The sequence below is a fragment of the Neolamprologus multifasciatus genome, chromosome 6 (assembly GCF_963576455.1).
Source record: "Neolamprologus multifasciatus chromosome 6, fNeoMul1.2, whole genome shotgun sequence".
NCBI lineage: Eukaryota > Metazoa > Chordata > Actinopteri > Cichliformes > Cichlidae > Neolamprologus > Neolamprologus multifasciatus.
Genome location: NC_140444.1, coordinates 24688191 through 24713750, shown reverse-complemented (window position 1 = coordinate 24713750; position 25560 = coordinate 24688191). Strand labels below are relative to the sequence as shown.

At 39.0% G+C, this 25560-nt stretch overlaps 2 protein-coding genes across 11 annotated transcripts in view; one reads left to right on the top strand and one right to left on the bottom strand.

Annotated features, from left to right (window-relative positions):
- Nucleotides 1–13412, top strand: part of inpp4b (inositol polyphosphate-4-phosphatase type II B) — a 198115-nt gene extending 184703 nt beyond the window's left edge. For 5 of the 7 annotated variants that reach the window (XM_085162143.1, XM_085162145.1, XM_085162146.1 and 2 more), the window contains 4 exons: nt 1157–1254; nt 1503–1615; nt 2858–3012; nt 5604–5800. In XM_085162143.1, coding sequence (XP_085018269.1) covers nt 1157–1254; nt 1503–1615; nt 2858–3012; nt 5604–5778 — 541 coding nt within the window. In that variant the 3' untranslated portion in view covers nt 5779–5800. Of the gene's footprint in view, nt 1–1156; nt 1255–1502; nt 1616–2857; nt 3013–5603; nt 5801–10973 lie in introns of those variants that run through there. The other 2 variants (XR_014874479.1, XM_085162144.1) reach the window with 2 other exon arrangements.
- il15 (interleukin 15) lies at nt 9374–25368 on the bottom strand. 4 transcript variants are annotated; one of them, XM_085162163.1, is made up of 6 exons: nt 25160–25368; nt 21357–21439; nt 19121–19208; nt 17808–17852; nt 17034–17165; nt 9374–16846 (listed from the first exon to the last, which is right to left on the bottom strand). In XM_085162163.1, the coding sequence occupies exons 1-6, from the start codon at nt 25214–25216 to the stop codon at nt 16751–16753; spliced, it is 501 nt and encodes a 166-aa protein (XP_085018289.1). In that variant the 5' UTR covers nt 25217–25368; the 3' UTR covers nt 9374–16750. The 4 variants fall into 4 exon arrangements, with proteins under 4 accessions (XP_085018289.1, XP_085018288.1, XP_085018287.1 ...); XM_085162162.1 differs by having other exon boundaries at nt 17808–17861; nt 25160–25361; XM_085162161.1 differs by lacking the exon at nt 25160–25368 and adding an exon at nt 24648–24944.
- Nucleotides 25369–25560: the final 192 nt, after the last annotated feature.

The following is a 25560-nucleotide window of genomic DNA, read 5'->3' as shown; positions in this document are numbered from 1 at the left end:
CATAATTTATTTTGGTAGAAATGATTCATTGTAGGTTTTAATTGGCTTCGAGTCAGCTCTTCATGTTTGCAAGAGGCACTAAAAGATTTGCGATCTTTGGAAAGTTTGGTAAGGTCTATGGGTCTCTCATGTAAACGTGACAGTTTTGAAGGAAATGGAAGCAAAATTTGTGTCCGCTCTATAAAACCTCTGATGGACCTTTTCATAATCTTCTGAAGTTTCTTCTTTCTGGTTCCTATGTAAACTTTGACTTATTGTACGCATTGACCTTAAAATAGGAATTATTTGTCTGTTTGATAGTGTATTTGCTGAATCAATTTAGGCATAAATTATAGGTAGTTTTTAAGCTTGTTTTCTCTTGCTGCTAATCCAGTGGGTCTTTGGACATTACATCTGCATATATACAGTTAGGTGCATATGCTTTTTTGGGGGAGACTTTGATCATTTTGCCTCTGTACATCACCACCACAAATCAAACAATTAATGTGTGGTTGAAGTGCAGACTTTCAGCTGTGATTTAATGGGTTTTACAAAAAACACCCCAACATACTTTCAGAGATTGAAAGCATATGAGCAGCTGGCTGACTAGCAGTTCTGTGGCCATATGAGGGCTGCTTTCTTGTTATTTCATTCGAAATTAAACAGGCAAGACTTCTGAAGTTGAACCTAACATCACCTTTCAATGGAGCTCTCCATATGAAGTTCAATTTTAGTGCAAGTGTGGGAGGCTGAAAACCAAATATAAACTTATCAGAGAGATACCCAAAAACTCTAGGAATGTTCAAAACCAACATTCATCCAGGACACACCTTAAAACCTCTGGCCAGCTCAACAACACCAAGAGGCCCAAAACTCTACAGAAGAAGCATCTCTGTTCATCTGGATGTAGAGTTTTCACTCATCCAAGTGACTTCTTTGTTTTCATCTGACTGCAGATTTCCCCAACCTTATAAACAGTACATTTGCATAATAACTGAAACTCACACCACTGGTGTACAATGGGCTATGACAAAAAAATACACCAGTAACAAACACCATATCCAGAGACCACCCCACTGAACCATGTTTGGGACAGGGTTGGCCAGGATTCACACAAACTGCCTATCAGGATAAATATTTTTTCCCTAACCGATCTTACACTCTGTTCTGCTCTTAGGTTTGGAGATATCTCTCTACAAGAAAGAATAAACCAGAAGAACTTTGAGACATTAGAAGCCTATTACAAATCATTAAGTGAAAAGGTGCCACTAGAATGTAAGTGCACAACTTTAAAATAATTTTTACTAAAGAAACATCTTCATCTTGTGCAGAAAACAGTATTAACGTGTTTTTTTTGTGTGGGTGAATAATGTGTACTATAATCCCATTAGAATGGTTCACACCTTTTATAAAGCAACCGTGAATTTTAATATGTAAAACATTTCTGTGAAAGAAATATCCACACCTGATCTACAGCCTGAAGCTTGTCCTCATTAACCTCTGTTTTTGTTTTGTGCAAACAGGTCTACCGTGTTTTCAGACACAGACCGACATAAAGGAATTACTTGAAACTTTGGGCCAGAATGTAGTCGCGAAGAAGAAAAAGAATGTGGAGATACTGTGGACTGCTGGAACGGTGAGGCGCGATGGGGTTTTTCTACTGTTTTTACTGTCTGGATGGTAATTACTTTGAAGGGAACGATATTGTATTTTGTATATATTCATGTTGTCTTCTTTGTTCTTTTTAAGCATACTTTAAGTTTGTAGCAGGCTTTTATACAGAAACATAGTTTTAAACAGCTCAATATGGCATTATTATCACTTCAGATCAGATTCTTCAGATAAATCTATTGACCTTGAGGGAGAGGTCAGAGGTCAAATGTGACATGATACTTTAAATCTGTTTAAGCACTCTCAAAGTTCAAACCTTCACAGAAAAATAAGTCCAGTATTATAGAATAAAACCAAAGGCACCCACAGGTGCCATAGATGGTGCAAAACATTTCGTCGACATTGTTGTTTGTTGGGGAGAAAACTTGCAAACAGCGATAAGCGATCAGATTTATGTAAATTTGACAAGCTGAACGCATTGTGTACTGTGCAGGAGACATGGCGTCAGATTGATTGACAATGGTCTATAGCCAATCAGGACGCAGAACACAGTTCGCTCTTATAGAAAAAAAAGAAAAGAAACACGGAAAATTGCACAAAAATAAATCCGCGAAACAGCGAGACCACGAAAGGTGAACCACGTTATAGCGAGGGACCACTGTATGTATTCGATTTGTTGGCAGTACACACTACACTTGTAAGAATTGTATTTAATGAAGTTATAAGACTTTTGGTCCATTTTGGTTTTTAAAAGATGAAGTTGAATTTGAAGACCTCATGGATGAAAACTAAATTTTAATGGACTGTTAACAGAAACTCAGTCTACATCCCTACAACGTTTTATCAAAATTCATTCACAACTTTTGAAAGAATGATGACACACACGCACGTGAACATTACCTGAATCATCCTTGGCAGAGGTAAAAGTAAAACACACCTCAACTAATAATGAGTAACTTGAAACTACAAAGGCAAATGAGGAGTAATGCCAGGTCAGATGGAAATGAGCGAGAGCGCGAGAGAGACCCAACGCTCCTTCTCGAGCTTTTATGCGTGCAAGTGAGCCTTCTGCAGGTCATCAATACTAGGGATGCATCAGAGTGAAGCAAGGATGACATCAAAATGAAAACACTAATCACATGGCAGATGTGTGCACGTGTCTACGTCAGGATATGTAAAACGAGATGAGTCACTTCACAATTTGCCTTCATGATGTATGCCAAACCAACGGTGATGTTGTTTTTTTCCCTCATCCACTTTCCACCAGATCTGCCGAAGGTTAAATGGCATCAGGTTTACCAGCTGTAAAAGTGCCAAAGACCGAACATCCATGTCTGTCACTCTAGAGCAGTGCGCTCTCTTACGTGATGAACACCAGCTCAGCAAGGACTTCTTCGTGCGCGCTCTGGACTGCATGCGCAGGTAAGACAGTATTAAAGGAGAAGCTAGTCCTAAACAGACTTCACTTAAAAAGTTAGTCATAAAGGCGTATTTTTTGCTCAACGAAAAATATCTTGGTGATCAGAGATTTCTGCCGTTGTCTCCTCTCTTCAAGTGAAGTTACTTTCAGGATCTGTTGGTTTATGTATTCAGAGTATACATGCGAGGCTGTTTTTACTGAAACTCAAATTCTAAAAATATCAATTTTCCAATGTTTTGGTTACCACACTCTTAATCTTGCTACATGTAGCAGTAGAATGGAATAAGCCTGAAGTATGCTTGTCATTACAAGCATGTATTACAAGTAATAACCTGCATCCACACCACCCATCACACACATCAAAGGCATTTTATCTGCAACTTTTCCTCCCAGCCCATCACCATTACATGATCAACATGTAATGGTGATCATGTAACCATCATCATCATTCCTCACACATTCAGAGGCGGCAATGCATGTTCCTGTTAGTCCTGTAGTTTAGTGTTTGTGTGTTTGCCAGCAGGGAAACATTCACATCTGCCTAAATCTGATGAGGTTTAACTGCATAACTTTGGCAAGGACACTGGTGAAATGCACATCTGAAATGTCCGTGGGACTGACCTGTATGGGACAGAAACTAACAACACAAACACATCTTTAATACAATTATATCTATGACCTGTTTTACTGATTTACCAAACTCCTAGAACCTTTAGTAATAAGTAACATTTTAACTGATGGGATGGTTTACAGTGTGCAATCAGGACAAAAAGGTTCTTCCTAAAACTGCAAATGAACAGAAACAATGTAAAGCCGTGAACCAAAACAGTACCAAATTATATTCAGTGAGAACCCCAGTTAATTAAGCTTGTGACTGCAGAGATGTATAAACTGTGAGGGGAACATTTTAAAGATAAAGTTTCTGTTTTGGGTAGGCTAGGGCTATTCTTGTGATATGTGAAAGATTTGCACACATGCCATACGGCTGCTTTACTGTAGGAAGAAAAGGAATAGTCAGTATAGTGAATTTTACAGTGAAAGGACCATGATGGATATCTAAAATGATAAAACGTCAGCGTCTGTTGTCTCACTCATTTTCACTGAGAACAGACTTTTTCAAGTTAGATGAATTTTCACCTGATGTCAGTGCATGAAGAAATACAGATGGCCTCAAATGACACAGTAGTTAAAGCATGCACTCATTAATGCTGCAGGTTAAACAGTGGCTGCAGACCACAACATGACCAATATTGTTGCAACCGGATGCTTTGAGGTCTCAATACTTTTGACATGGGTCAGTCAGATGTCAGTTGATGATGTCAAGTTGACAATTACTTGACCCCATTCTCTTCCCTTATAGATAATACTGAGATTAAAGTTGATAAATCTACTGCTAGAACTTTACATTCACAGTCCAGCAAGAAATTATTAGATTATAAATAGTCATTCAGAAATTCCTCCACAAATAGTGATGTAGTAGCTGCACAACAGCATTTTAACTCCCAAATGACGGCCTTGTTTTAACCAGTTCAACCAACCGACAGCCACTTGAGTCAAGCCCGTAATGCAACTAAATGCATTGACATGTTGCAGATATAAGTGCAGACTGACTCCGATTGATTGCAGCTTGTTTGCAATCTGTCTGCATGTATGAATTAGACAGCAAATATTTGCAAATCTTCAGAAATCTGTTTACAAGTGCAGTCAGTCCGAGTGAGATTGTGACTGGTTGACGACAGGTTTCCTGTCCCTCTCCCCATCTGTGCAACTGTTTTTTAATTGAAAGTGGTTCCAAAATTATTTGCAATCAGATGCCAAAAGCAAAAGAATTCAGTAAACAAAGGGCATTTTAATGAATTTATGGAAAAAAGCAAAAAGTGTTGCAGATAGGTTGCAGAATACACTCGTTGACAAGTGTATCCTGCAGCCAGAGTTCACAAGGGTACAATAAATCTTTCAAAGAAGGGAAAAGGAGATGGGAGGTACTGGAGACAAAAGTTCAAAGACACAGAAGGACAACAGGATGATCTGACCGACTGGAATATCTGGCACAAGTAAAAAGATATGAGGTGGGGCAGACAGTTCAGAAAGGAGAAAAATGAAAACAAAGGTCCTCGCTCGTCTAAGTAGTTCCACTATTTGCTAAACATATTTTAAGTGCTGCTGACAGTGATGCTAATCTGTCCTAAGCCTGATGTGAATGATTTCACAGAAAGGAAATCAACTTTGTGAAAAAACAAGTCTCATGTTTCAAACTGCTGCTATAAAAAAGATTGTTTACTTAGGACCTTGTTCATACTTCAATCGGGCCATTTCTTCATGGCTTACACTGCAGTGTTTTTCATGGCATGATTCTCACACTTTTACTCCACCTGTCACTGTCTACTTGTCTGTGGCTGCTATTCTGCATTCAGGCTGTACTAATACCTCTGGGTCTAAGTGGGCCTTGTGCTACTAGCCCTGTCAGGTCTCTTTATCAACTGACCTTTCCTAGAAAGCCTACTTAGACAGCATCTATACTGGACTAACACTATAGTGTTTTCACACTCTGTCTCTGTTCGTTCTGTTTTCATTCTGATGGGCACTCCTGCAGTCGACTGACCCAGGGAGACATTGGGCAGTGGGAGGACCCTGAGGCTGGCGCCATGACAGAGAACAAACCAGCATCACGACACTTTTATCCCATTGCCCTGCTGCTCGTTAGCTCCCACTTACTGGTTGTGTGGCTCATTTTAAGTCTTGTTTTTCTGCTTGCAAAATATCAATAAACTGCTGACAATGACATCTCTACTCACTGCTTTTCTTCCTGTGTTCACTAGTTCTTCTTTTCAATAGGGGTACTGCGGATTAACGGGTAATAAGCAAATAATTCAATGTCAAACTCAGGCTGTAGGGCATTAACGTCAGTTGTTTTTATCTGACAAGAAAATGCCTTCCTGAGAGTTACATGAAGATCACACTAACTGCCAAAAGTATGATTATGAGACTGTTTCCCATGGCTCAAACCAGACTCCTTTTTTTTTTTTTAATCAACAGCAAGAATGCACAAGTCCATCCGTCAGTGTACTCTCTGACTACTCATGGTCATGAAAGGACATGTTACTTTCAACAATGTGTTTTTGACTTTTTTTTTTTTTTTTACACGTATGGCACAAATGTGTGCTTACGCCACATTTGTGCACACTCCCTTCTTTCCCAATCTCATCTCTTCATTTGAAACGCTGTGGGGGTGAGGGCGGATTGAGCAAATCTCAAAAGCTAGATAACTTATTGAAATGCCAAATCTTTTTTTTTTTTTAGGAAAAGCAAAGCAGCATGTTACTGAAACTTTGTATCGGCACATTATTTTTTTGTTGTTTTTGTTTTTTTACAATTTACATTTTATGTGTTTTCTGTATCAGCTGTTCGCCACAGTGGCTCAACTTATATATTTACTAAAACACGATATTATTTATCAGATCCAAGCATTTCATGCTATAAAAGCTAAACAGCCATCAAAGTAACTACTGAATGCCAGCTATAATATTTAATACAGCCACAGATGTACATCTGTTTGTGCTTATTTCTGTTGGAGTCTGTACTGGGCCCACCTAATGATGCGCGTCTTCACCGGTACATTACTTCTTCTTTTGTTAATTTACGTTTTCCTTCTTTTTTGAGTGTTTTAATAATAACTTTCCATTTCCATTTGATTTATTTCATACACAGCAGATTTTGAATACACAGACTAATCTTTTTTTCCTTGTCTTTTTAACTCTAACTAAAATATCATCAGTGACAATGTCTCGACACATTTGTTTTGTTGAGTCATTGTCTATATACACATATAGTATATACTTACAAGGTTTCAGCATTGAGGTTGGTTTTGTATGGCCCTGGTCTTCTCCTGGGACTCGTGACAGTTTCAGAGTTAGACATACAAAGCGTCCATTGTGTGCATGGTCTGAGAGAAGAAAGAGAGAGAGAGGCTGTGCTGCTGCTTTTACAAATCAACGTGATAGATTTTTGGATATTTCTCGCTCTTGTCCTGATCATCTGAATAGCTTCGTCATGAGTAATGAATTTGTTTTTTGATTCGGCCTACATGAGACAATAGACGTGTGACAGAGCGTGAGAGATGTGTTTGAATCTCTGGCTCAGTGTGACCAAGATTGACAGCAGCGCTAACTTGAAACAATAAATATTTTAGAAGCACTTACTGACTCACCAACCTGAGTTTACATCTGAAGCCGGTATTGTGTGGCCCGTATTTAAACTGTTGTAAATGACTTGTTGGCCTGTGATCTGTGAAACATATCTCAAATACATCTGCATGTGAAGTCATTTTGAGGCACAAGCAACATTCCTGTCACAAGGTAGAATTAACTTTTTTAGAAAGCTGCTTACACCCATTGTTGAAGCGCTTAGCAGGTTAGCAGCCACCAATTTGTTCATCTGGACTGAATGGAGCTCACTCAGTGGTTTACAGCTGCTGCTGTTGTTTCCAAGTGTTTCTGGGACATTTCCCCAGATAAACAGTGACAAACAGACACCTTTCCTTTAGTAAACATTTGACTTATTTTTATTCTGGAGATCTGAGGCTAAGGAAAAAACATCTGGGGCTAGACAGCGAGGGGCATTAGGCTGATTTCAGATTTTTCTTCACATTTTACAAAGACCACCAATATTACTATAAACAGTGTTTGTAGCTTTTAGAAGCTATACGTTACTATATGGACTAAAGCAGGGATGTCAAACACAAGGCCTGGGGGCCAGACTCCAATGGACAGCTTTGGAAAATGTGAAGGAGAACATAAATTGACATATATACACACACACATACGGCACAATAGAAACTTATGTTATTCTTGTGTGTTATGACATAACTAGGGATGGGTATCGTTTAGGTTTTATCCGATACCAGTACCTAACTGGTACTTTTGAAACGGTGCCGGTGCTTAAACGGTGCTCGAACCGGTGCTAAAAGAATGGAGAACACAAAATTGGTCCGAAAACCTCTCATGTTTAGCTGTTTTTTTGTAAAAAGATAACAATGTTAGCCTTTTCTGCAGCTATAGGGCATATATGGTATCACTGTTGGCTGGAAGCAGTGCTTAAACAATGGAAAAAACACAAACTTTGTCCAAAAACCTCTCATGTTTAACTGTTTTTCACTTTTTCTTTGGTCATTTTAGCCTTTTTGGCAAGGGTGAAGGGAGTATCTGCCATCAAACAAGAAGACAGCCGCATGTAACTGCGACGGTGTTTGCTAGTTCACCTTACATGCATTAATGTAATAACGTGGTTAGCCTACTCAACGTAAATTATACACGAACAACATTAAGCTACTCACGTAGAGAAGAACGGCTGCTGCTGCCATCATCATCATCATCATCATTTCTGCTACACTGGCAGGGCTAGGGGCCAGGACTCTCCTCTTCGGGTTCTTGGGGGATGTTGCTAACTCCGGGTCCGATAACAGGCACCACACCCGCAGTAGATGTGCTCGGTGTGAGGTCTCGCAGCAAGCTATCAAATATGGCGCATTTCTCGGCTTTTAACAAAATGCTATACGTCGCCAGGTGTTTCATCAGATTCAAGGTGTTACCTCCTTTGCACAGTATCAGCTTAAAGCACTTGTTGCAGGCTGCTGAGTTTGCATCTTTTGCTGTGAAGTACAGCCAGACTTTGACCGCTTCGCCTTGGGCATTTTTAATCTGTAGTTCTGCTCTAAAAGAACGTACGTACCTGGACCCACCTACTACGCTTGCAAAGGTAAAATGTGCCATAATGGCACCGGATACCTGTACCCATCCCTAGACATAACACACAAGAATAACAGATGGAACATTTTTTTAAACATTAGAAACTCTTTTAAATATACAGACATATTAATCAAACAACAAAAACAAACATAAAAATTATTTTTGAAAGATCTCTGGCATTTGTACAGTCTAAATAAACTGAAGACAGATGTCTTTGATTGATAGCGTTTCTGTATATGTGGTGCACTGTTTGTGGGGCTGTGTTTTTGTTTCATCCACTGACATGTATTGTCTGCAGTGCATTGAGTTCTTCCTAACCCTGTGGGCATTTCTTAAGTAGTCATACTGTATATATATTGAAATACATACCTCTGCACACATACAGTAAGAGTTGAAATCATAACTGCGTGTAGCTCATGTTCCCACGGCTTCTCATGCACACATTTTTTTGTGCTTGCGGGACTGCAAGAATAAAAAATATACCTTTTTCCAGATGACATGTCTACATATGAGATGTACCGGTTCATTGACCATTGACTCCTGAACTGTCTTACTATTTTACTTAGAGAATTGTGTTTTGGGGTTGTTGTTTTTTTTTTTTGGGGGGGGGGGGGGGGGGGGGGGGGGGGTGTTACTAGTAATTGATATCATCATTCTCAAAGATCAGACAGTTGCCTTGCTTGCAGCGTTACACTGTGCTTCTCTAGAAGTTGTGTTACTACTTGAACTAGCTGAGGCTAGCACAGTCCCAAAAGCTGTCCTCCAACGTGCCACAAACAGTGTCCTGCTTTTGGGTCGACTTTTTTCTGACTTGTGTCTAATTTTAGGATGGAACAAAATGTTTATAACTCACTGAAGGCAATGGGAGACTGGCGTAGATGGAGACTGTGCATAAGGTTAAGGCTGGCCAAGTGTTCCACAGTTTGAGTATAGCAGAGACGGAGACAAACAGACAGAGTTTGTGTGTGGATCTGTGGAGTGGATGCGATGTACTGCGGAGCTTCAGATGGGAGGGTTGAACACAGAACAGTTGATTTAAATGCCAAGCTAGCTCCACATGGGATCAAACGGTCATAGATGTGTTTGGTTAAGAGTCCTGCTGTTCTGTTAAAAATACATGTTTGTAATGGTTTATCTAGACCGCTGGGAAACCTGCCTTCTCCTTTTAGCATTACCAGGGTGTCAGACTCAATATTTCTCAATAACCATTCAAAATTCTGGATTTGGACTGGTTGAGGGAGAGGATTAACTTTTAATAGTCAGGTGGTTTAACCACATACCTTTGACTTATACTCTATATGTTGATCTAAATGAATACAAGGGTCAGTTTGGACAAAACAGCTGGGTGCTGATATATATGTGTATGAACCACCACCAACAGCAACAACAAGCCATTCATGTTTGCATTGAAATGCATTTGACTATTGCATGAAACTGGACTTACAAATCAAATACTGGACAAACTTCAGTGGAAAAAAATGGGACAACAGAAAATGTCTCATCAGAATTGTTAAAAGCCTTCCTTGTTTTGCATGCATTTAATTCCCACATGGAGAATGTATGAAAATGTGAATAATTAGCCCATCAAATGGCCTGGAGGTGAGATTTTCTGCATGTTTTCTCCTTGGTGACATTTTGTTTAGTATCCAATCCTGACTTCCAACTCACGAGTTTGGTTGGGCAATTAATTCCCACGGGAGAAACTTAGCCGGTTGTGGAGGCCTGCACCAATAGACTGATCTCAATTGTGCTCAATATGTATTTCACTAACCACGACATTCTCTTGTATTGTTTCACAACTGTGTGAAAAAATCTTCAGTTTCATTTACTTTTACCATTTATCCAAGAATACTTGTAAGAACTATTCGCCCCACAGCAGGTTGCTCTGCAGGTTTGATTTGACAAAGTTTCACACTAAATTCCCCTCCTGACATAAACCCTTGGGGGATTTGTGTCTCTAGCAAGAACTGAACCAGGAACCTTTCCCTTCCAAACTAATGTGCAAACAACAACACTACAGATCCCATATTTACTGCATAGTTTTGTGCTTTCTTTATCCCAAAGCAGCCACAAAGTAGTGCACAAAATGTTCAGGTTCTTTATTTTGTTTTTTGAAGGCGTGTGTATCATTAATACCACAAACTTAATTTCAAACCTCACTCATGTTTACTTTTTTGTTCTCTTTTTTCCACCTTTCACCTTCATCATTTGATCATCAGAGAAGGATGTCGCATTGAGAATGTTCAAAAGAATATTAAATGCAGGAAATATGCCTTCAACATGCTGCAGCTGATGGCCTTTCCCAAGTGCTACCGACCACCAGAAGGGACTTACGGCAAAGTTGACTCTTGAGGAGAAAAGCCACGAACTGTAAAATTAGTCCTTCAGTATTATTCTTCTTTAGTAAATATTAAAGATTATAAATGATAGTATGTAAAATATGCTGTTAATAGGAAACACAGTTGCTGGAGGTGTGTTTGTGTACGCACGTGTGTGTGTGTGTGTGTGTGTGTGTGTTTGTGTGTGTGTGTGTGTGTGTGTGCGTGTGTGTGTAATGAGGGTACATTCATAGGCATTAAAAAAATTGGTCCATTTTAAAATAAATGCACTTTCCACCTCACCATACATTGGTCATAACTTAAGCAACATTAAGCAGAACAACTTGGGGGTAAGTCAAAGTCTTACATAATGTGCATATATCAGCGTATGAGAGAGATAACTAGCCTAAAAGAAGAGTTTTCAAGTTACTAGCTATTTTGTTTGTTTACGGTGACCATGCATTTGGACGTTCACTCGGTAAAAGTTAATATTTGGAAACGCTGACCTATGTTTGTAACAGCTCTTAAAGTTTCCGTAATCTTTGCGGACATCCACGTTCCCTGTGGTTTTTCTCCACAGGGAAAACTTTATTTGGATACGTGGGCCTTAAAAAGAAAGTATGATGTTAAACAAAAAATGAACAACTTGTGCTGTTCTCAAGAAATCATATCAACATGTTTTTTGATGAAACACAGTATTCAGATTCAAGTTTCTCAGTTGGTTTTTGACTGAAGTCTACAAATTTCCCTCTGCTTAACACTGTCCTCTAGCTTTGCACCCCAATGGCAATTTAGCCCATGTTTTATTCATGACATAACATAGAAAACATATCAAACATTTAAACTGAGACATTTTATCATTTCATCATAAAAATTGGTTGATTTTTGAAGGCAGCAACACATCTCAAAAAGTTGGGACAGGGCAACAAAAGGATGGACAAGTAAGTGATACTAAAAGAAACAGCTGGGGGAATATTTTTCAACTAGTTAGGTTATCTGGCAATAGGTCGGCAACATGATGGGGTATAAAAAGAGCATCTTTGAGAGGCAGAGTTTGTCAGAAGTAAAGCTAGGCAGAGGTTCACTAAACTGCAACGACCTGTGGCTGCAGATTATGAAGGAAACATCCAGAAAAGCACCATAAATGCTGAAAGGTGTGTATAAAAAATCTCATCAAAAGATTCCAAGACTCTGGACATACCTCAGAATCAATACCGAATGCTTGGGATCTCTTCAGGCCTTTAGATGGCACTGCATCACAAACAGCCACAATTCTGTGATGGAAATCGCTGAATGGGCTCGGGAACACTTCCAAAAAATATCGTCTGTGATCACAGTTCAGTATGCCATCCAAAAATTCAGGTTAAAGGTCTGTCATTCAACGAAGAAGTCAAATGTGAACATGATTCAGAGACACCGCCACCTTCTGTCAGCCAATGCTCGTTCAAAATGGACAGAGGCACAGTGGAAAACTTCTTTTTGGAGAACATGGACATCCTCCGGACTGAGGAGGAGAGTAAGCATCTGTATTGTTATCAACGCTCAGCTGCATGCCATCAGGATCTCTTTGATGTTATGGAAATAGATTAGTACCTATGGAATTTGTGGCTTGCACATCTGGAAAGGATCAATGCTCCAAGGTATATATGCAGGATTTAGACCAACATATGCTCCCGTCCAGACGTCTTTTTCTGGGAAGACCTTGCATATTTGAGTAAGGCAATGCTAAATCTCACAGTCAAGCTGTTCCAACAGCATTGCTTCATAGTAAAAGAGTCTGGGTGCTGAACTGGTAGTGCCGATCATTTACCAGCTGAAAACATATCATGAAAGAAAAAAAGCTCACCAGACCCAGGACTGTTGATGCTAGTTGCTAGAATCCTGTATCAGTCATGAAAAAGAGGATGCTACATAAACATGGCCCTGCCCCAACTCTTTGAGAAGTGTAGCTGCCATTATATTCAAAATGAACAAATATTTTTCTTAAAATACTAAATTTTCTCTTTTTTTCAGCAGGAATGAAATATGGGCTTATGAGATTTGCACATCATTGCTTTTTGTTTAATTTACATTTTTCAAAACATAAAAAATGTTTCTGTTTTGGACCTGGGGTTGTACTATAGTTAAACAACATGAAGGGCAGGGTAATGTTGAACAACTGAACGCAGTTTCTGAATGCTACGGAGTACATTTATATTATTTATTTTTCTTACATTTTTTTTATTCTAAGGTTTGATACCTTGGGTTTTTATGCTCGTTTCAAATAATAAGTTGTATGTCATTTGACATTTAGAAATGTCTGTTTAAAATTTAAAAACAAATAAAAATGTTTTACTGCTGGTTGTGTAGTTTGTGTGTGTATATCAACACATAGTTTTCACATTTCTTTATATGTGACATGTCAGAATCTCTCAGGCGCTAGTCCAATGCAGAGTTCATGTATTTCCCAGAAAGACATACTGAGTTGCACACGTCACAAATGAATAACTGCCCTCACACATCAGCTCTGCCAAAGTTGTATGAGGACACCGACAGCGTGTTTGTAAGACATCTGACACAGAAAATCCACTTTAAGCCAACCTGGAAAACTTCAACTGTAACAAGCTTCAGTTGAAAGCTCTGGAAGGACTGCCAACTGGCAAACTGTACTTATCTGTTTTTGTTTTACCTTGGTTACACTTCTGCACACAGTGGGACTCCTTTTAATTGCACTTTAATTGATTGATTGATTGGTAATTTATTTCAACATGTGAACAATATACAGGTACTTTTAATGCTCATTATGTACACATAAAGGCTGGTCTTAAACAGTGTTTACCCTCCGGCTCTGACATGACTGCATGCATTTGGAGTTCAAAAGAGGTTAAGTGAAGTGATCAGCCAGCACTATAGTCTGTATATAAAAGGCGGACACAGTCTGAATCCTACACTACGAAGCCAGATTTTGGCTTATCCATGTGACTTCAGGGTTAACCCTGGGTTTTCTGTACTAAATAGGTGGCTCACTTTTTGACGGGGTAAATTGCTGTGGTAACTTACGCTGTGAACATAATCTGCTCCGGAGCAAGTTACCAATTACAGATCAACAGGTAAGAAATCATCACTGCCGGCCAATCAATTCTCCATAAAATAGCGTCACCACTCCCGGAAGATCCCTCAGATCCATGTACGTGAACAGTGGGGAGGCCTAAAGTGTTTCCTTAACTGTGGACTACTGAATGAACTGGAAACTGTGTGTCACTTTGCCACAGGAATGTCTTAATGTGGTGACTAAATGTCTAATGGTGTTCTACTTGATTCTTTTTTTTTTCCACATCCCCCAGAAAGCACACATGAAGAATGCCTATTCAATCACATTAATTTCCCTTTGATCTGCTACACACTGAAGCAATTTCCACATATCCTTTTATCAGCAGTCCGTGGGACGATAAGCTTTAAAGCTTAGATGTATCCAGTTTTAAGTTTTAGAGCTCTAATCTTTAATATCACCAGTCCACTCACTTCAACTTAAAACTATTAAGTAGAATTAAAATATTTATTGCATGCCCTAAAGCACAGGTGTCAAACTCCAGGCCTTGAGGGCCGGTGTCCTGCAGGTTTTTGATGTGTCCTTGATCCAACACAGCTGATTCAAATGGCTAAATTACCTCCTCAACATGTCTTGAAGTTCTCCAGATGCTTGCTAATGAACTAACTATTTGATTCAGGTGTGTTGACCCAGGGTGAGATCTAAAACCTGCAGGACACCGGCCCTCGAGGCCTGGAGTTCGACACCCCTGCCCTAAAGCAACAGATTAACTGAAGATTTTTCTGTGGCATTCATCCCGTTATTTTCACAAGTTTTAAATTTGTTTCGAGATTTATATCACTTTTTGATAACATCACTGGTCTTGGTGGCACTCATAGGGATGATTTTCTATGGAAGAAGAGTCACATGATCTATGAAAGGCCCATGTGTGACTAACACCACCCCTTTCATGTGAAGCCACAGGGGTAACGCTGGGTTAATTTAATGACTTAATAACCAGCTCCATGTGACCTTTTATCCTGATCTCCAGTGTATCTAGATAACCGAACGATACCCTGGATGTGTTGAACTCTCTTTTTAGGATAGGGCCCTGGCCTCTGAATTTTTAGCATTAGCATTTTGGTTGCAGCCGTGTTAGTTGGCAGAGCTTCCACTTAAACCAAATCCCACAAGTTTTCCATTAATATTGACAACTCCTCAATCTTTCGGTCCTCTCAGGTTAAGAGTGTGTGTCATCCTCGACAGAACTTTGTCATTTCAGTCTCGTAATAGTTGCATCAACCGGTCCACCTACTTCCTCTTATGCAACATCAATCGTCTGTCCTTTCCTTACCACCCCCCATATCCTTGTTTATAGCCGCGTCACTTCTGAGATCGATTATTGTAATTCTCTTCAGTCCTCCTAACAAGGCCCTTCGCAATCTCTGACTCCTCCAGAATTCTGCAGCCTGGATCATAACTCGCACACTGAGCTATGATCACTGGTCTTCAACAGCTTCGCTGGCTGCCCATAGATCAGAGCTTTCAGCCACTCTGCTCCCCAACTTTGAAATTCACTTCCTCATGAGATCACGAATACTGGCTCTCTTCCCTTATTCAAGTCAAAACCCATCTGTTTAAACTGACTTTAAAAATTGATTCCAGTTGTTGACTCCAATGCTGTTCTTTTATGCTTTGAACAGTGACCTTGGGTTGTAGAAAGGTGCCATAAATAAAAATGCACTACTTCCCCCCCAGATAGAAGTGGCTAGATTTGGATACCACAGTGGAGTTAAGCTATGAGCTAATGCTGCCAAGCTTGGTTTGCATGCTACACGCAAGCAACTGTGGCAGTGAATCTGAGGGTGCAAAGCCACCCTCAGTGGCTATATTATCCTGCATCACAATACAGCACATTTCAGAGGAAGTAGAACATTCACAGGCTTAAGAAGGCTTGTTTTGCAAACAAATTATGTAGTACTAGTACATTTCAGAAAAACATTTGCGAACTTTGTAGACAGCCTGCAGTTGGCAGATAAGCTGCCCTTGTATACAGAATGTTAATGGCAGTTTTCCTGTCTGAGTATCTACTAAAGACTCTCTTGCCGCTTGCACAATAAATGCTCCATCCCTGATGCTGACCCAGAATCGAACAAAATTAAATAGAACAGTTTGTGTATCTGATACACAATCTCCCATGTATTCTTAAACAGTACGTGAAGCAACAGTTGAGTTATTTTTAACACTTAATATAAAAAAGAAAGAAAGTTTACAAAAGACTTTCGAGCCGCACACATAGCAACCAGAGAGGAAAATGCAGAACTGAAGACCTCACAGACAAAACACTGGAGTAAGCATATACTGAATGTACTCAGATGCTAGTCCATTAGGTGTATCAGTACATTTTATTCAGTAGTGTATAGCAGTGTGATAACATTATGTATATACAGTATAGCTAAAAGCTGTGGCACTGACAGCATATTTAAAAACAAATAGGCCAGATGTGTAGCACTGACATGCCATGTTACATTTAGTGTCATCAGCCTATAGCATAAAATACATCTTTAATTTATTATTACGTATGGTAGTAACATAAGCGATAAAAACAGTTATTTACAAATCTACACAAATGCACAGTAGTAGTTTACAGTATTTACATCATTATATAATATTATGTAGAGTTGAGTTTTTGCAAAAGGTCCATTAGTCTGTCCATAAATGTTGTAATATTTTGAAGCGTGTACGTTTCACATGCTGGACACCGATCCTAACAGGAGACAAAAATTAAAGATTTGTTTTTCCTCAAATGAATACAAACAATTACAACTGAAAGCTAAAGAAAGATAATAAGCTTCAGCAGTGGTTATGTGAAAAATGAAAGGAAAAAAATCTTTTTGATTGTACATGTAAGCAAAGACTCTTAAATGGATCCTTTTAGAAGAAGTCAAACTTACATTTTTTGTTGTTTGCAGATTATAATTGAAATCACGGACACATTCCTGTGAATCACCCCCAATTTTTTCCTCATCAAGGACCATTATCAACTCCAACATGTAACATTTCAGCACCATCTTTGTACAGAAATCCTGGAAACACAAGAAAATTTCTTAGCATTTCCTGAAAATGTTCTACAAGTTACATTTCTAAGGAATAAAAATAAATAAAATTACTTTATCGTGACAAGCTTTATTATAATAATAATAAATAATGCCAAACACCAAAATTAAAAGTGTACTAAACACTCCCTTCTTAAGATGATACCAGAGGCCCATATTACGAAGCAGGAATCAGATTATCCAGGTAATCAAGGTTAATTCTGTTTTCTGTACCATGAAGGTAGTTTATTTAACTGGGGTACATCACCATGGTAACAGCCAAACTTGCTCCATGGGTATGTTGAATTCATAATACAGGGCCCAGAGTACGCTGTACAAAACACTCTAAACAAAGAACATGTTGTCTTCTACATGCTTTGGATGGCTGTTGTGTTGGTTGGCTATCTGAATACAGGTATGTTTACCAAGGAGGAAACAGAAGCATGGGCGTGGTGTTAGTGCCTTTTATAGCACTCTGTAAACTGAATGAGTGATTCTTTTTGTTTAGTCTTTGGAGAAGAGTGGAGGTTAAAGAGACCTCCAGGATTTGGACATACACACAACACTTGTTAGCACTTTGTAATCGATTCACACGATGATTAGAAATCAAAACTGAACTTTTTAAAAACTTACTGGAAAGTCTTGAATTCTTGGAGCGTAGAGCATAGCATCAGATTTCTGAAAAGACTTTAAAAACAAATAAACATGTTCATTTGTCTCACCAGATGTGCTTCTCACAACAAACAAGGTTAATATATATAAGAAATTGGTGGAATTAAAAAAAACCCAAAAAAAACCCCACACACCCTTCTAGTCCCTAGGGATGTTTGAGCACCAAATTTTAACTAGTTCAAGTGAACATTCGTGCCAAAGTTTTAGAAATTCCTTCTAAGCTCTTACGTTCTCTTGTTAATGAGAATGGGATTGATTGATGGACAAACAACCAGAAATTTCATCAGTCACTTCCTTAGGTACATCTATTCAGCTACTCATTAAAACGCAGATATCAAAATCATGTAATTACATTGTCAGCATATCTAAATGCATTGTTGCTGCAAAGACAAACTGCTAATCTGAGACTTTTCTGTCACAAAGGTTTGCAGATCACATACATAATCTGCTCCTATTGCGCTTACTGCTCTTGCACTTCTGATTAGATGCAAACTGCATTTTGTTACCCCGTATTAATACATGTGTAATGACAATAAAGTTGACTCTAATCATGGTGTGAAAAAGAAAACATCCAGTGAGTGGCAGCTCTCTGGGTGAAGAGTCTGAGAGCAGAGCAAGATAACCAGATTGCTTCAAACTGTTAAAGCAACAGTAGCTCATATCACCAGTCATTAAAAGCAAGTTATGCAAAAGAATCTCTGAACCTACAACACATCAAACCTTGACACAGATGGGCAACAGCAGCAGAAGACTACACCGAGTGCCCCGCCTATCAGCTAAGAACACAAAACTGGAACTCCAGTTACTACACCATCATAAAATTGGGCAATAAAAGATCTGATGACGTTCAGCTGGAAGAGTCAACATTTGGTCTAAATGATATGAAAGCATAGAGCCATCCTGTTCTGTGTCACTGCTCAGGCTGGCGGTGTAATACGGTGGGAAACTTTTTCCTTAACACATTTCGGGTCTGTTAGCATCAGCTGATCATCGTTTCTGCCTACATCCATAAATAATGACGTAGGCAGTGACTGTATAATGAGTAAAGGCTCCAGACTGTTGCCAGTGTAGAGGTAAACTGTCCACTATCCATTAGTTCTGACATAACTAGAGTTACAATTTGCTGCTATATAAATAAAACTGACTTGATTTCTTTTTTTAAATTGTTTTAAGTCAGTATGAGTGAACAAATGTAGTTTTTAAATGTCATGCAAATTTTTAACAATAAACAATAAAAACTCAACGTTACTAAAGAGTTAAAATAAACCACTCACCTTCACATTATGAATCAGACCATTCAAACATATCTGTAGATCCCTTGCTTCACTCACAGAATTGGCACATGTAGGCGTACTCAAGAGGCTTTAAGAATGAAAATACAATTAGAAAGAAACAATTATGGCAATATGGAGTTTTGTTGGGTGCAACTGATTTGCTGCACCTAGCCGCTACTGGGGAAAGCAATATGGGTATTTAAATGTAATAATATAGTAAAAGTGATTGAAATGCAGTTTAAATTTAATAAACGAACACAGTTGAAGTTTAGACATTCAAATATAAATGAGCCAAACTTCCAAAGTCCAGTACTGTTGTCATACTGCACACCATCGGCTCAGTCGTGGAGTGCATTTTGCAGAAATTTCAACACTATATAGTCATTCAGTCACTGTAAAAAGAGAGTAAACCCCCATCAAGTCTAAGGTTTTACGACTTTTGTTTTTTTTAATATAGTCTTTACCATGTTGTAAAGTTAAGCAATTATAGCCTGAGATAAACACCACATGGCATATTATGGTTTCATTTGACAAAACCTTAACCAAAATACAGAAGCAGTGTCTCACACACACACACACACACACACACAAGTAGTAGCTTGAAGCTGGAGAGTTACTGGCCTGCTCTTCTTTACTGCGCTGCTTTTACTTAATCGGCCTTGTGGATATTCGATTTATGCAGTGATCCCTTTTGTTTTGGGGTTTTGTTGTTGTTTTTTTTTTTTTAAAGAAAAGAGACATTTTCCCTATGACCCTTCCCAAAAACAAAACATTTCTACTTGGACTGTGATGAACTCTAACATGTCAAGAATTTCTGGTCCGCTCTTCAGAGTCTGGCATGTGGGTCCTGGACTGTATTATTGTAAAACCACTGTTCTTGGAAAGGCACTTGCATTGTGTTAACACTGGAGACCAGGGCCCCATACCAGGAATCAGGTCCGGCTAACAATTAGTGTGTTAACCCTGAGATGAAAGGTAAACTCTTGCTTTTCTGTTCCAGGAAGCTTTGACCTCAACCTGGTTACCATGGTAACACATTCTGTGGACAGCTATTTGACATGCCAGTTTATTTCCTAATTCATAAAGTCACAGCTTAGAGCAAAGCAAGTCAAACTTCTATATGTTACAAACACTGAAATCACAGTTAGCATGTTAGCAGTTACATATTCCAGTTAAAATAACCACTTTTACAGTCATTCATTCGCTCACTCATCATTTTATGATAAGGGAGACTGCAATTACGTCACAGACCTATTATTAGCTCAGAGTAAAATCTATAGTCGCCATCTTTCGAACTCAGTGAATCAGTTCCTCCAAAACATTTACTGTACATTGCTGTAGCAATCAGTATTTAAATGAAGGTCATCTGTGTAATGCTGTAAAACATAACACACTGATCAATAATTTGGCATGTTGTAATTGGACTTGAGTCTTGGTCTTGAGAGGACGTGAATATTTGAAGATGAGGCTGAAATGACTTTAATCTATTCCCTCAGTGAAGCAGTGGGCAGCCGAAAATCAGGCGCCTGGGGAGGGACGGTAGCTTGCTCAGGGGTACCTCAGGGTAGCTGTTCAGTGGATTCGAACCCCCGACCTTCCGATCATGGGGCGACCACACTACCTACTGAGCTGTCTACAGTCTGAACATTTCATGTTGAAGTCTTTTCACAAACTGGAAAACTTTGTTGTTTACCTCAGGTTATATTGACCTGATACTAAGCCCTGATGAGAAACAGATGATTTATTATATCCTTATGCAAGACATTAGAATTAAGAGGATGTACTCATCTGTTTATTTGTAGGCATTTTAAAAAGGTTAGGCTTTCAATATTATTTTGCTGTTTGTACATTTCTTTTTATTTTACTGAATATAAGGTTTATGCCAGGCCTGTCCTAAATTAACAGTACTGACAATTTCTGATTTTTTTTATGGTTCTGTGATGATTAATCCACCAGTATGTGCAAGCTATTTAATCCAAATGAATACTATCATTATTGGCATTATTCATAAATATTCAAGTTTACAGTTTTACAAAAGGAAAAAAAGCAGAAACAAAATCGAAAATCACATTAATTTTTTATTAAAATGCCAAATGACAGCTATTTACTTGCACTCCATAATTTTTTGACAGACTTACTAAATTATTTGTGTTTTCTTGTTTTTAAATAACAGGTGATCTAATAAATCTACTAAGCACAGTACACTCATAAGAAAAAACACACACTATATGCCTACCTCAGAACTAACAAACAAAGCCACACCTGAGTTTTGTGGCTCTCTCGGCACAGCTTACAGGTCAGCTGGATCTGGAAACCCCTCTAGAAATTGTACAAGAAAACATTAAATCATCATCATCATCATGTTTTATGTCACCAATTTAAAATTGTAATATAATGGGTGATAAATATGCAATTAAAGTCATTGAAATTTAACAGAAATATGTTAAGCCATCTTTGTGTAACACTGTGGTAAATAATTTCCACCTCTATGGCTGAATAGCAATAACAGATACATAACCATTTTCTCTGAAGTTTTCACATTTCTGTATTCTGTCAGTCTTTTGTGACCATTTGCTCATCTGCTACAGGCTGTAGCAGATGAGCTGGAACAGGCTGGAACAGAGCCAACTCTGTTCTCTTCTTCTATTTTCTGCATCTACTAAAACAACAGAATGAGTATGAAATATTAACTGAAACTCAAATAGTAAATTTTTATTGTGTATTCAAGCTGTTGTCCTGCACTGCTAGAAATACTATCCCGTGCCCACCCACAGTCACCGCACTCTGTAATTATCATACACAAACGAGGTGCAGCCACTCAAAGTGCAGAAAGTCAACCTGCTTTCAAGAACTCACAACTTGCATGTAGTGTAAATAACAGCTACATTTTCACTTTAGAGGTTAAATGCTTTGCAATTCCCTCAAAACAAAACAAAAAAAACCAAAAAACGTACCCGTCTTCCTGTGGCTAACTCTCACCAGAGTTACCCAGCTGGAGTTCTTTGGCTAATCCAGACACTATTTTTTCCCCAGCAATATTTACCAGTTCCTCTTGGAGGAAACCAAGGCATTCCACAGCCAAATGGAATACAATGCAATACAATGCAATACAAGCTCTAACAGCTGGGTGTGCCCAGAAAACCTCTAAAAGGAGGCAACCCACACTCATTAGAAACCTACATTTTCATTCCAGATGTACAAGCTGAGGCCCTCACACTACCACCAATATGCAATTTATACAGTGCTTTTGAAAAAAAAATTAAGACCATCACCCAATGTAAAGCTTATACCACAGCTGCTCTAAAATAATTACCAAAATACAGTTAATCCATCAGCAAGGCCAAGCTCTTTAATCAAATTATTTTAATGCTAAAAATGTTCAAATTTACTGTTTTACAGATAAGCAGAAAAAAAAAATAGTAAAACAGTTTAATTTTGATTAAGATGCCAAATTAGTTATTTACTTGAGGTCCAGTGCCCAAATTTGGATATTTAAAATAAATTTAGATTTTGTTGTCAATTGTTTAATAAAATTTCTTTTAACATATTTAGGACAGATTTCTAAAATATTTCCTTTTTTCTTTTAAATGACAGTTTATATAATAAATTAGTTAAGGACTGCATTTCTGCATTAAAGCTACACCCGAGGCACAAGATAACCAGCATATTCAAAACTAACATGTCACTGGAATCACACTACAATTTACAACTTTCAGTAATGCAGTAACTAAAGCTGTAAATGCACCAAATTCAGTAGCCACATTACAGCTACATCATTATCTGCATGATAGATGGGGGTGGGGGGGATTTACAGAAATATATACATCTTACGTATGGGTCTTGCTATAATCAGCTAGTGTGCAAACAAACAAAGTGCAAACACTGCAAAAAGAGGCTGTTGCTAACACAGCATCGGCTCTTTCCAAGCATCCATAGACAACATCCTAACAAAAAGTCTGGCCAGAACCCAAAGTGATGCTAAAGCTAAGTGTATGCTGACCCCAGCACAGCAGCCAGAGCCTGATCTTCAACAGATAACAAAGGCAGCGATGACTAGTCAGGCTTGTAACATTGCATCACCCATTTCCAGTTGTTTCTACAGTAGAATTACTGCGGCTTTGCATCTCTTTGTCCTGGTTTTTAATTTGCTTTCTGTTCCGTCTTGTGTTCAATCTCAACTAAACTAAAACAAAGTTTGTGCGGGCCTTTAAGCTTTGTCCCACACACAAACAGGGATTTGTGTTGAGTATCAGGACTGAAGGGTAAGATAAATACTGTTAGATAACATGTCTTACAATGAATTTTAGATCTTTTTACAGAGCAACACAGAAGTAATGTTACAAATTACTTTTTCCCACCAAGCAATGAAGTATTGAATGTATACATCGAGTGCTGCATTACTTTTAAGAATAGTAATGGGTGGATTACTTTTTTTTTTTTTGTCAACACCAAACTCAACATGCCATCAATGCCTAAAACAAATCCGACTGGCCCATGTAGTTCCAGCTACTTTTTCTGCAGCCATTTTTCTAATAGACTGGAAGAGAACTGATCAACCTGAGGACATAAATCCCCTAGCAACTAGTGTTAGGGCTGCAGGATTGCAGAGCAAGTCCACCATGCACAACTCTAAATGCAGGCAACAGTGTCAGGCAACTATAAAAAAAGCTTTAGGCTGAACTTGGGCGATCGTGGTTCAAGAGTTGGGAGTTCGCCTTGTAATCGGTTCGAGCCCCGGCTTGGACAGTCTCGGACACTTCACCCTACTGGTGGTGGTCAGAGGGCCCAGTGGCGCCAGTGTCCGGCAGCCTCGCCTCTGTCAGTGCACCCGAGGGTGGCTGTGGCTACAATGTAGCTTGCCATCACCAGTGTGTGAATGTGTGTGTGAATGGGTGGATGACTGGATGTGTGAAGCGCTTTGGGGTCCTTAGGGACTAGAAAAGCGCTGTAAATACAGGCCATAACTCAGACACCTTAAGGGTACACCTCATTCAGACCAACAACACATGATCTTTGTCCGAAATCTCCATTGGGGAGATGCATGTTATCTAACATCCAATGCTTCAGCAGTTGTATTATGAAGATGAAGAATATTTAAACAGCATAGTGATGAAATGTACTTTTAGTTGTCTTCAATTCTGTTGCAGATGTACTTGTTTTCAATTTGTACTGTAGTAGTACTGAAGTTAAAGGGTGTTTTTTTGTTTGTTTGTTTTGGGGGTTTTAAGAATAGAACTATATTTTCAGTGTTACTATGAAACAGCCGCGTAGCTTAAAAATAAATTACGGTAGCTTAGTGGCGTTAACATTTATCGATGGTACTCTTCAGCACTTACACTTGCTCTTCCAACAGGAGTTGGATGGATAATCACGACTAAATATTTCTTGAAGGTTGCGCTTCAACCGTGATAGTTTCCTGTTACTTGATGCAGACCATCCTTCCTATAAATCATTCTTCAAGTTTACAAAACTATTACAGAGACTAAACTGGAGGCAAGACTAATAACCGGTAATCATTTCCTCGTACCTTTGCTCGAACCGTCAGCCGCGTACTACCAAGGACGCATTTATTTCCATACCCTGCAGTCTCGACGCAGTTTGCAGCAATGCTGACAAACAGCGTTGGACAGAATAAAAACGTAAACATTAAGTTAAGCAGAAACAAGAACGTGGTGGACGTGCACATGATTTGGCTCCATTCTCACTGACAGCTGTGCAGAAGCTTCCCCCCATAAACACACAACCGGAAAGACGGGCTGCCAAACTAGCTCGCGTCTGACTAAATCGAAAGTGAAAGCAAGTCAGTGAAAGCGAGAGCATTACTTGTTTTTTAAACCAAATTACCATAATGGCACATAGTTCACCGACAGCAGCTGAAATGTATCCCGCGGACCCACGTGGATCGCCCAGGAGACACACCTCCTATATATACGCATTTGATTAGCCTCCCTAATTGGGGACACGCCGTGTTTTCCTCCAGGTGATTAGCCGACAGTTTTGGTTAGACCTCTACCAGTAACGCACTAAAGTGTAACTTACAGCTCGCTGATCTCGGTGACATGTGAGTTGAAAGAGGATCACCGGGAGCGCCGTCATCTGCGCAGAGACTGCGGTTGCCGTTGTCCTAGCCAGCGGAGCAGCAAGCAAAGATTACGCTTTTGCACCTCATTTGTGATAATAAAGCTGGTTTGTCTCATTGGTCTGCAGCCAGTGTTATTAACACTTGTGGCGAGAGTGAGTACGGGTATGATTTCGCAGGCTGATTTGCACACGCCCTGTTCTGGTCGTGTTGAGACGTTCACTCCTCCTCCAAGTCGTCACTTTGTCGGTTTCTTTTTTCTTTTCTGTTTCTTTTAATGCATGAGTCAGCAGAAATGCTTCACAGAAATGCACATTCAAGAGGGATTTTATTTAATTTTAAATTGATTTTTTTTTTTTTA